The 12,967-nt window shown below is 31.9% G+C and overlaps 1 protein-coding gene across 2 annotated transcripts in view; it reads left to right on the top strand.

Annotated features, from left to right (window-relative positions):
• The first annotated feature begins 501 nt into the window (after positions 1–501).
• The window catches only part of LOC124362890, a 46,687-nt gene continuing 34,221 nt past the window's right edge, over positions 502–12,967 (top strand). For both annotated transcript variants that reach the window (XM_046817765.1, XM_046817764.1), the window contains exons 1-3: positions 502–781; positions 9,109–9,359; positions 10,817–10,877. In XM_046817765.1, coding sequence (XP_046673721.1) covers positions 9,291–9,359; positions 10,817–10,877 — 130 coding nt within the window. In that variant the 5' untranslated portion in view covers positions 502–781; positions 9,109–9,290. The remainder of the gene's footprint in view (positions 782–9,108; positions 9,360–10,816; positions 10,878–12,967) is intronic.

Genomic DNA, 12,967 nt, shown 5'->3' with positions numbered 1-12,967 from the left:
TAGCAAGAATTTCAAATTCCAATTTTAGTAAATGTTTTATTCAACTTTACCATTTACAATAACAAATTTTAATTAATTTCAAATTATGTACAATGTTTTAGTAAACAAAATATATTTCTATAGTTAAAATTTGTGCAATTCTTATTTTCATTCAATTCCTTGTTCCTATTGTGCAATTTAATAATATTCATATCAATAAATATTCTACCGAGAAAAAGACGTTGTCACGTAAAATCTTCGCCCGTAAAACCGACTTTACAGGCAACCATAATTTTTTATTTTTTTTTTTACTAAAATTACAAATTTCAAATATGTAAAAAGAAAGAGATGTTTAAGAAAAAACTAATCTCTGTTGTACCCGTATGTGTGAGTGTGTTCTTTTAAAAAAAAATTGAGGATTACTTGAAAGAAAAACTCCCACTTGTGTCATTTTATCAGCTGGGTGAAGAGTCTTTCCAATGACGTCATTTTGGCGCCTTTCACAGATTATACTATGTGGTATTTTTGTTGTTTGTAGATAATTCTGTTCTGTCTGACGAAACTGTGTTGTATTGAAGATGAACGTCAAACTAACCTTAGAATCGCGTTTTAGGATAAGGATGGGAAGTATAGCATAGGAATGGTTTCATTTTTCCATTCGTAAATTGTTTACACAATTTTGTTTAGTTTCTGCAATTTTGCAACTTAATCTTTCCATGTGACATCCATGTTAAAAGGTTTGAACCTAGGTCCAGTTCAAGGATTGAGATACATACATTACAAGTTGTAGCGTTCAACAAAGGTAACCCTGAATATTTGTTCATGTCTTTCATTTGTGTTTTTACTATTTACAGATCAGAACTCGAATATTTTTGTTCTTTACAAAAACTAGGCTATTCTTAAAACTAGTTGCTCACAACATTAAAAGTAAGTTAACCACAATTATTAAGTTTAGAAATAAAGTTTGACTTCAATCATGGCATAGGTTCATTGGAAGTAGCCATTGTCTAAGTAACTAGTAGTTATTTTACTTACTATAAATTTAAATACTGCTCTTTCCTTAATTTATTTGATGATAGTTAACCTTGATGATAGAAGAAAGACCCAGGATGCCAAGTTCCTATACAAGCTTTTACATGCTCTCATCGACTGCCCCAAACTGCTCGAAAGAATCAACCTAAGAGTGCCTTCAAAAACTAGGGCTCAGGAGCTTTTCGTGACGCTGCAGCTGCATACGCTCTTCAGACAAAATCGCAATACCTAGGATACAGAGAATCGGCTGCAAAGTATCTCCAGATGTAAACTTTTTTAACATGAAGCCCCCTACCTTCAGGGTGGCTGTCGCGGGGTCGATCTTGGCGCGATATAGAAGGGAATAGTGATATCAATTGCTCAAACTGCAGTTTCTACGCAAGTATATTATTTATATTGCACTAGCCTACATCTAGTCTATTCTTGTTATTTTCTTGTATAATTTATAAGTTGTTAGAGTAGGTATTTTTCAGAGTTTACTTTAATGTTATTTTCTTTTTTTGTCTTTACTGCCTTGTTAATAACTATGATGTCCATTACTCAACTACTGTACGTTTTAACTCTAATACAGTAATTTATTTCGGAAAATTGTGCACAATTTGGAGTGTGGATTACGTAATCAATTAAAATATTAGGAAATTGATTCATTCATTTTTTAATTGATTTTTAAGTGTTTTTAAAAGTGAGATTATGAGTTCGTTGTGTAATCATGTTTTGTTTTTAAGTGAGGAAAATATTATTTTTGATATGATCAAAAGTTACCAGGTGATTTGTAAGTAGGTTGTATGTAATTACAAAATTAGGGAGTTATTGTTTTGTCAGTTTTTCTAATTTATGAAATTATTGTTTGTTTTATTGAACGTCATGTATTTGTTTGTAAAATGTTTGGTTAATTCGTCTGTATTACTTTAAAAAAAAACATCCACACTGGTAAAGAGATTCAGGTTTATTAACCTATTGCAATCGTCCTGAACAAAGTTAAGTTGTAGGGCACTAAAAGTGAAACTAATGTTCTTTTAAGATATTAGGAAGTTATGATTAGGAGAATTTACAATATTTGTTTGCTTTTTCAACTTGTGTTTCCTAGCTCGGAGTTATGGCCGAAGAAATTTGTGATCATATCCTGTAGAATTTGAATTTTTTAGTGATAAGAAGTACTACCTCAAGTAATATTTTTCGTTCGTCGCCATCAATATGGCCGCAGTCACGATGGTGGCTCATAGTGCTTAATCTCACAGCGCCACGTGATTTTGCTCACGTGATTTTGCTCACAGTAGTAGTGCCTAATCTCAGCACCACAGAATTGGCCAAGTGCTCACAGCGCCAACACAACCTAATAAATAATCGGATCAATGCTCACAGCGCCATAGTGCCAACATGCTGGAGAGTGAGGAAGTACTCGCTGGAAGGGTAACCCACCTTCCGTGTATCAACCTCCAAAGTTATAATTCTCGTAATAACCAGACAAAGTTGTTTCTATTTGTTTGAATCGATATTTTAAAACCTATTACGTGGTAATCCTGAAAAGAATCACGTTTGTGTAAATTAATTTCTGTGTGTATTTCTTTATTAATAAAGTTTAAAAATAGATTGGCATTGTTATCTAAATAATAGGAGAACAAAGTATTAATTAACACCAAATTATTGTAATTTTTTATTTCTGTACGCATCAGCTTTGTGTCATCATGATTTTGCATGTTGTTTATTGAATTTTAATCGCTTTAAAATTAGTTTAAATACTCTTACATATGCATGATTATTGTTAGCATGCTATTTTGAACTACGTGTAGGCTATGTGAATACCTTTTGGTTTTAGTTAAAACAAATAATGTACCTATACCTTTTTTAATATCAGATTTTCTAAAAATTTTCCATGAATAACATGCGTACTTGAAGGAGAATATTGTTTAATGTCCTAGCGTTCAGATACCTATTTAGTGTACTAGACCTGAACCTATATTAGTAAATAGTAATATTAACAATAATCGCTAATTTAGTATTTAGAAATATCATACCGTAACAATACTTGTAATATTCATGATAAAGATCTGTGCAGAACACGTAATTTGATAGATAAAACAAGTGTACTTAACTACAAGATAAGACAAAAAACAAGAGAAAAGCCAAAAATATTTATTAATTCTCATTTCACCCTATTTCTGACATTCAGTCCACCTGCTAGCGGTCCATTTCTGGGTGTAGTAGCTTAAACATTATATGTATATATTTATTTCCTTAATTTACGGGTTCATAGAACATAGGCCTACATTTATTACGTTTATTATATTTTATGTAGTTTAAAACTGTCAAAATATATTCCATTGTGTAGAATTAGGCCCACAAATAAGAGTTGTAGATCGAGAATCATAAGAACACATAAGAAAAGATATGATAGCTTGTACCAGATAATTGTCTTTATCAAAATAGAAACACTAAAAACATAATACTATCCAAAGTGTTTATTAATGTAATGGATTTAATCGGTTTCCGTTTGATTTGTTACTTTAGACAAAGATTTGTTTAAGACATATTATATAGTATATTTCTAACTCGATTTTGTAATTTATCACCTAAGCAACAATTTCTTACGATAAAATATTCAAGCCGAATTACATCACAACAAATATTTTTTAAGCTATGTTTTTTCCAAGAACAAATATACAAAGAGGGAAAACTAAGTAAGATAGGATCATAAATAATATAATATTTCCAGTATATTTTAATCTAAGAAATTATCTAGAGGAGGAATAACAAGACAATCTCTATATCATAATCATAATATTTGAATGAAATTGAAAACCGTAATACAGGGTGATGTAATGAGACATTCACATTTGTTTTATATCAGAAATGTAATACTTTTAAATTGTACTGCTAAATAACATACATACATGGGTGTAACTATGCAATTTTACTTTGTTAAACTAATGTTTTGAAAACAAAGTCCTTTCAATGATAACCTTGAGCCCGCTGACATTCCTCAAAATGGCTCAAAAAGCCGCCAAACACTTGATCCTGCAATTCATGAGGAACTTCCTGACTTCCTCTGTAATCCTATACTTTAGTTCATCTGTAATCCTTTGCTTCAGTTCATGCAAATTTTACGGACGAGTTTGAAAAATCTTGAACTTCAAGTAGCCCCATAGGAAAACATTACAAACCGATAAATGTGGTGATTGAGCTGGGCAATGTATGTCACCAAATCGTGAGATCAAACTATTCTGAGAATGGTCATGGGTAGGACTGCAATACTATTAACCCTTTTACTGCCGGCCATTTTTTTATCGTACCAGTCAAAATTGCCAAGGGGGAAAATCGCTGTTGTGCATTCATTTACAAAAAATGCTGTATCTTTTTTATTTTTCATTAGATTTGCATGAATTTTTACTTTATTTACTCGTATTTAAATGCTGTTTTTTAAATAATAAAAAGAAATTTTAATTTGAAACAAACTCATTATTCAATTTTAAAAATTATGTAAATAAAAAATAAATAAAAAAATAAAAATTGTGTTTGGCATCTGATAATTTATTTTTAAAATTATACTAAAATTTTGAGCATGATATCATTATAAACTAGAGCAATTGCTTGGAACATATACCAAATTTGAAGGTGCTACCTTGAAACATAGCTGCACTATGAGGATTTTCCCAAAACTGGTAGGCCTCCTCTAGGCCTACCAGTGGAAGTTTAAGGTAAACTTATCTGTGCCCTCACTATCTAATAACTCCTCATTATCTGATGGTAAGATTAAGTCAGGATCGTCATCAGTGTCATCCACATCACTTTGATTGTCATCAATAGCCCTAACACTAATATCAGAATCGTTCTCGGCATCTGAATCTGACAAATTCTGAAGGAAATTGTCACTCAGTTCGTCTTGCACTTGTACACCACCATCGATTAGACTGTTAATTATTGTTCCCTCACTCACAGGAGAGTTAGATGTAACTCTTTTACTCATTTTATCCTTGATCAACAAAAGTAACACTTCAAAAAACTTTCGATAACATTGTAAACAACAACAATGAACGAAGATTTCAGTAATCTAACCCGATCATCTGGTTTTGACAGCTGTCTAGGTAGTTCGTCAATTCTAGTCAAAGACGACGAAAATAGAAATCCAAAGTTCTTCAAATGGTTTCTTTCATTATCCTTTCCTCCTAAACAACCAAAATACCGAATATTTCGGCATTTGAACATAACAGTGGCCAGTAACAATAAAAAAAACAGACGTCCGACATATCGGACGTCCGGCACCGACGTCCGATATGTCGGACGTCGGCAGTAAAAGGGTTAATTACATCAAAGCATTTACAAAATTATGTGTTTATTAGGGGAAATACTCAGTATTTTAAGCGTTACAAATATGAAATACTGATTTAGAGTATATAGTATTTAAAACATGAACAGTATGGAAATACTGATTTCAAGGGTCCAGTATGTGTAACCAGTATTTGTACTCAGTATCACTGAGTAATGGTTACATGTATGTACTATATAGCCCATCTCTAGTCACGACACAATTCTTCGTTTGGCCACTCACACAAACAATTTTTTTAACAATATTTCCCCTCCATTAAGTGTTCCCCTCCAAGGTTCTTATTTAATAAATTTGAACCAATAGGAGTTGTGGCGCTATGCGATACCACCAAGTAGAGACTGCTCATAGCACCATAGAATTGGTCGAGTGCTCACAGCACCGTCAGATATATTGTACAAAGTTTGGCTGCAGTGTAATAAGTGGCAATCACCAGTTTTTAATGATCAGTGAATCAATATTCATGATTATCTAAACTACTGAAACTTAAATGTTGAACCTACTTCAATTTGAACAATTTAATATGTTAAAAACAACCGGTAATAAGTAATAACTATAAGAAAGTTTTGGTATTCCATAGTTGAGATATTTCAAATCGATAATTTTGTACCCTGATTCAATCAATCAATCAATCAAATATCTTTATTCATTTGAATACATCAAGTGTACAAGAATAGTGTCAAAATGCCATCATACATATGGCCAATCTTATTACTAAAAATATTTGCTAGTTTGGTCTTTTTAATGACATGAATTCCTCCAACGAGTATAAACTAAGGCTTATAATATACTTTTTTAATTTGGCTTTAAAAATATTAATATCAATTTCCTTTAGAATATTTTCATGCAAACGCCTTAAAAATACTTTTCCAATGTGATTTGGTTTCTTTTTATATAACTCAAGTCGATGGTGCTCTGTTATTATAGTATTTTTCCATCTGGTGTTGTGAGGGTGTATGTCATTAATTACACTTGAATCAGTTTTTACAATTAAGATTGTTTCATATATGTACATTCCATATACAGTCATAAGTTCTAATTTTGTAAAATATTCCTTCACAGAATCATTATTTTTCAGACTTAACATAATACGAATCCCTTTTTTCTGTAGCTTAAGTAGTTTATTTAAGTTTTTTTTTGATGTTGAACCATATAGACTTATTCCAAAGTATATGTGAGACTGACTGAACATGTGCATGATAGACTGATTTTAACATTTGGTGATTACATAGATATCTCATTTGTCTAAGTGCATAAATTCCTGAGTTAACTTTACTTATTACATGTTTTACATGGTCGTCCCAACTAAGGAACTTATCAATTTTCAGCCCTAGAAAATTTGTTGTATTTACTTCTTCAACTAAATCCGTATTATATAGTACCCTTGGTTTGTCAGTATTTCCATTCTGTTTTGTAGCAAAGGCAACAAATTTAGTCTTTTCAATATTTAAAGTCAGATTATTTGTTTTTAGGAATTGGTTAACTAATGCCAATTTTTTGTGCTATATTCCGCTCTAGTTCTTGAAGAGTTTTTGCAGAAAATTTTAAATTTGAGTCATCAGCAAATAAGGTTAAGTATTGGTTTTTTATTATTGTTTATTATTTGTGGCATATCATTTATGTAACATAAGAACAGGATTGGACCCAATATACTCCCTTGCGGTACTCCAAATTTTATTAACTGCAAATCTGAATGAATTTTATTTTTTTTTGTTATTTTGAATGTATGATAATTCTACAAATTGTTTTCTGTTTGATAAATAGGATTCAAAGAGCTTGAATGACGTTTTTGTAACACCCATTTTTTGTAACTTATCAAGAAGTACATCATGCTTAACGCTATCAAACGCTTTAGACAGGTCCATAAAAATTCCTACTGTCTTCTCCCCCTTATCGATTGATTCAATTACTGACTCCAAGAATGAGGTGGCCGCTGTAATTACTGATTTGTTTGCACGAAATCCATGCTGGGCAATATTCAACATTTGATTAATTTCTAAGTATTCTACTAATCTATTATAGATGGCTTTTTCAAAAATCTTGGATATATTAGATAACAGAGATATGGGACGGTAGTTTGAAATGTTTTGCTTGCTTCCTTTTTTAAAGACTGGCATTCATTTGTGGTGGTGGCTGTTTATTATACTTGCAGTCCAAGGTTGACTTATGGTCATAAGATAATGGAACACCCTGTGCATGTATAGGACTAGCTGTTTCCCGCAGCTTCGCACGCTCTTCGTAAGCTTTGCCCGTGTATGAACACTTCTGGTTCAAGCGAATTATGTTTACAACACCGATATAGATTTGGCCTTGTTGCCACGATCAGGAAAATCTGTCAAAAGTATATGTTTTTATATTTGTATCCATACATGTACTTTATTATAAAGTGATAAAGTGGTCTTCTATTCAAGTTTTAAGTTCAATAAATAATTTATTTTTAAGACAAATGTACACCATCTTAGCGCCTTCAAATAGTTTTTGGCTACTTAATATACGTAACTGTGTCGTGATTGCAGTTAATAACTTGCAGGCGCTTTCAAAACTTTTATGTTCGCAGCACTGCAAGTTACACAATGGGCATACAATATAAACCTTCTCCATGGAAAAATACATGTACATACAAATTTTCATAATGATCGGTCAAATAGTTCACGATTCCATAAAGGACAAACACACAAACATTCATTTTTATATATATAGATAAACAAATATTACTTGACCTTAAGGGAATTTCATTATTGAACCTATGTCCTACTTGCTTTCTTAAATAACTCATAGTTTGTTTTAGTGTTATTTTACCTGAATATTATGCTATTCACAATTTGTTTTATAACTCTAAAGTATTAACATTTTCATTTTAGTTTTGTTTTTGGTAAATATTTTAATTTAGTAAAGTAGTACTAAATTTATTTCTTCAATAGATTTTGTGGGCATATTATAAAATGTGGACTCAGTTTTGAATCGTTTAACCTAATTATTTTACGTTTACATAAAACTTTGCTTTATCCAAATTAACATGTCATATGAATGAAAAACATTGTTTTCTGAACCAAAGACAGTTTTTTTTTTATTATTAATAACCAACTGAAATTTTCTGCACTATAGGAATGTTTATTAGTGTTACAACGCAATTAGAAAATAATTTAGTGGTGTTAACCTTTATGTATGATACAAAAGTATTTCTAGGTTTCTACAATTCTTGGTTTAAAGTACTTGTTTTTGAAGTTGGAAGGATTTTGAAGGAAACAATTTAGCGATACAAAGAATCAGTACCAGTACAAAAAAATTAAAATTTACCACATTGTGTAGTTACAGGTCATTTACATTTTAAAGGTTGAGTCACGTACACACTACTTGTAAAGACTTGTGAAAAACTCTTATGGGACGATCACCCAATCAAGATTCAATCACCATTCAAAGAGCACCACTAAGTCCAATTTACCATTGATCTGAGCATTACCATCCTTCTTCACAAATCTGTATAATATGTAAGATAAGCCTCACTATCTGCTTCTCAACTAGTAAATCATGGCCAACTTTCATATGAGCAAACTTTCACATTTATCCGTTTCAGATTTAACAGAGAAATGTATTGATCGTTCACAACACAACCTGTTACAGTTTACTGGTATATTGGATCTTGGTTTCCAAATATTTATGTGCTACAATTTTTTTTTTAATAGTTTTAAGCATGTTGTGATCATAGCAGTGGTTTTGAATAAAGTCTGGTAATTCTTCTGTAAGGGTTAATAAATGAAATGTTACATTTGTTCTAGAATATTGGATCAATCTAAGATGATCCCAGTGTACTGTCCATTGTGTTGCGATCAGCCTTTTGAGGATCAGCAGACCTTATTCTTTCATCTTCGAGGTCTGAGGAACAACCTCTTCTGTCCAATCTGCTCAGAACGGTTCTCATCTTTGGAGTACCTCATTGGCCACTTGGGACGCAAATGTAATGGACCACTGTCACCTCCAGAGGCGAAGAGAAAAACGATTATCCAGCTCAAAATGCAGTGATGGCGAGGTAAGAATAAAATTTAATCTCAGGAGATGTGTTGCTAATGCACTCTTTGTTGTTTCTTTGTGTAGTGCTCTTGTCCTTGTTGATTATAGTAGTAATTTTAAACTAATTACATTTTAGTACGGTAGTGTCAGTCAAGCGAGTAAGTATATGTCAAACTTTTAACAAATCAAGAAAAACATGCTAATGACCAAGCCAGAGTCATTCCGCTTTGTAACAGAAAAGTTATACACTCAACATGTACATGAAACTCAGGAACAAAATCAGGAAAAGGACACGCAAAGTATCATCACACAATACAGGTACTGGTTCAGTGTACAACTGTTCATTAATCCTTCAGAGTGATTTCATGTGACAATCTCAATCTACAATTTCAACACGATGAAGTAGTTCCACATGAACGTCATCACATATTTTCGTGTGACAGTATTCTTCTAATATTGCTACATTTTTATTGTTTTATTGACCTGATTCTTTTACTAAACAGATGATTACATTGGTAGAACATTGTGTCTTCTGTTTGTTGCTTACATTATGTTACTCAAGATTTTTCACATTTTGTTTATTTCAAGTATTACATAACTACAGTCACTTGCAGAATACAGATAATCAAAATCATTCTGAATGTAAGTTAGTACGTAAATAGTAATAAACAGTTATTAGTAAAGGTTTTAATAGTAACTTGTAACCCTATTTGTGGAACATTGTATCTATATAGCAAAGTGTAAAATATTGAAGATAAGTGCTTGTAATGGCATTGTGTTAAATACATTTTATTTTGAGCTTCTAACAGATTTGATTCCCATGTTGAAGCGTACTAAGAGTATGGTCTAATTGTTTATTAGATCTTTCACAATTATTTTATTTAATACATTCATATTTTTAATTTTCCCAATATTGTAATGTGGCAGTTCACTTTTATTTAATAAAAAAATTACATTTTGCCCAATGGATTTCCTTTTACTTTATGAACAAAAATAAAAATACTGTATTAGGATTTTTTTTTTTTATTTAAAGAAAATTAACTATTGTAAAGGCATATAATATAATATGTTTTAGTCTTGAATTTAGTGGATTTCTACATGTGGATATTGGTTATATTTTATCTTTTAAATGCCCTTAAAATAAAAAATAGGAATACAGGACATTTTTCAGAGCTTGAGGACTTATAATTCTAACGTCACATTTCTAGCTTACTGAGCAGTCCAAAATACTTTGTAATTTGTCCTTCACAGAGTCAAACAATTCAGTTTAGTGTATAATAATTTTTAGAGTTCAATTACCACTATAATCCAGACATTACATTTCTAACTCACTGGACAGTGTCCAATACTTTGTATCTTGTCCTTGAGGGAGTCAGTTAGCCTATGCATTTCAGTTTTTATTATAGTAATGACATGTTTTAGTATTCTAACTTAAAAAAATTATGAATAATTTAATCATTACTTGTTATTTTACAGCCAACACAATCCAGTGTGGATTCATCCGTACGTGATCAAACGAAAGAAATTGAAGTAATTGGTAAGTACCCTTTCTCTCCTTTACAACAGAGTCCCTACCTAACCATGAAACCATGATTAATCATCCATCATGAAAAAACCTTTAATAAGCCGTAAATTTAATTTACAAACCATGAAAATCTTCACAACTTACAAATAAATATGTCAACATACGTTGTCACTGAGACTTAATCTAAGACGGTTTTAGAACTGGTTTAATATAAGCAACTATTGCACCAGTCTAATCGTGGTGGCTCACTGCGATCGGTCCTGGCACGATTTAATGACAAATAAAGTGGTTCACATGTGCAAGCACAAGCTGGTCGATCACAACCGACTGCAGCATGCAGACGCGACGTTTGCAAACAACTGCCACTACTACTAGATTGCAGCTGACATCGGTGTGATCTCAGCCATCAGAGAGTATTCATTTCTTAAGCCCTATGTAAAAGTTTTGATTTTTATAACATTTATTATCACACATTTTTAGCAGATACAATTTAAAGGCGATTATAAGTTGGATTTAATATAGGAGAAATTAATTTACTCTTTATAATCAATTTTAAAATCCTACTTAATAAAAATATATATTGTTATTTATTTACTTAAATACATGTCAAGCTATGAATGAAGTAAGAAGGTTATAATATTAGTAATATGTATTTTTTTTACAGCAAACAATAAATTTGTAACACCCGGAATTATTAGTTAAATTTAGGTTTACAATTTGACAGGCTGCCCTTTAGTAAAATAACCAAATCATTATTAACCCTTCGTACGCTGAAAGCAATTTGTATAAAGTTGCTCTAGTGCTCAATAAAAAAAAAAAAATAATAATTTTTAAATTTTTTTTTAAAGTTATATATTTTTTTAGGTTTATTGGTCTTGCAACTGCTGAAAACACATGATAGTTTTTGTATTGCTTTTATTTTATTTACATATGAGTACATCATATACATGTAAATATACACGCAATATATAAAGTCCAATAAACATTTCTGAAAGTAGCAAAAGTTAGCACAACAGTAATTCATATTATTTTTACAACATTAGTAGATAATGAAGGGAACAAATCCATGAAAAATATAAAATATATAAAAAACACAAAATGGTACTAAAATAAAAAAGGCACACTATTGGACTTGTGTGTGGTAAATCTCAAAACACTCATCTGGGTGGAGGGCAGGCTTGGCCTCACATGTTTTACATAGATGTATAGTTTATCACATTATCAATATGGATAACCTCGCATAATAGACAGCTAAAGCAGTATAGCAGGTTATAAACAATAAACAACAGTACATAGCGGCCGCCGGCAGCTGACTGTCACGCGCGAGTATTTCTGCTTAGAGCGTACAGCTTGCTCACTGGCGATGGCGCGGACTGACAAAGCAAACAAAAGCTTCCGTTGTGATTGGTCCCAGCTGTTTTGATGAGTCACGCTTCACATTGCGTAATATTAGATCACCAAATATTCACTCTCAAGCATTCTGGCGGCAATTTGTAGAACTAACGTAAATATATTGCGTTGTCAGGGGATTCCGCGATCTATTCCGCTTAGAACGTTTTGAGTTAGATTTACTCGGCGGAATATTCCGCTTACAGCATACGAAGGGTTAAATTAATTCCTCTTACCATGCAAAACTTCTAGTGGTGATGAGAAAATATTCTGATGATATATTTCTCCTTGTTGATCAGTAACCTGCCTCCTTGTTTACCTTCATGTATTAAGTCTTACATGGGAATTACGATTTTAAAACTGTAGCTGTGTCGGTCGAGCCTGTCCGTACAGTTGTGACGATATAGCAACATTTATAATATTGATTGCCAGATCAAACTTTACGTTCATTGGTCTATGAAATATTCCAGGTATAATAGTACCTGTTATTAGGTGGAAACATTAAATGATAAACCAAGTCCAACACTTTTCTTATGTATTGTCACATCCGTCTTAACCGTAGAGTAAAGGTTTTGAGTCAACAGATGAAGCCAGACTGAGATTAGCGTGTGCGTGGTTGTTGTATATCATGTGGTTCAGCAGTGCCAGATCGCCGCGATCTCATTTTTGTGAACCGAAAACATTTTGTAAATTAAATCGGGCCAGGAACAATC

The sequence above is a fragment of the Homalodisca vitripennis genome, chromosome 5, assembly GCF_021130785.1.
Source record: "Homalodisca vitripennis isolate AUS2020 chromosome 5, UT_GWSS_2.1, whole genome shotgun sequence".
Lineage (NCBI taxonomy): Eukaryota > Metazoa > Arthropoda > Insecta > Hemiptera > Cicadellidae > Homalodisca > Homalodisca vitripennis.
Note: the sequence above shows the minus strand (reverse complement) of the source record. Positions and strands in the feature narration are given on the sequence as shown.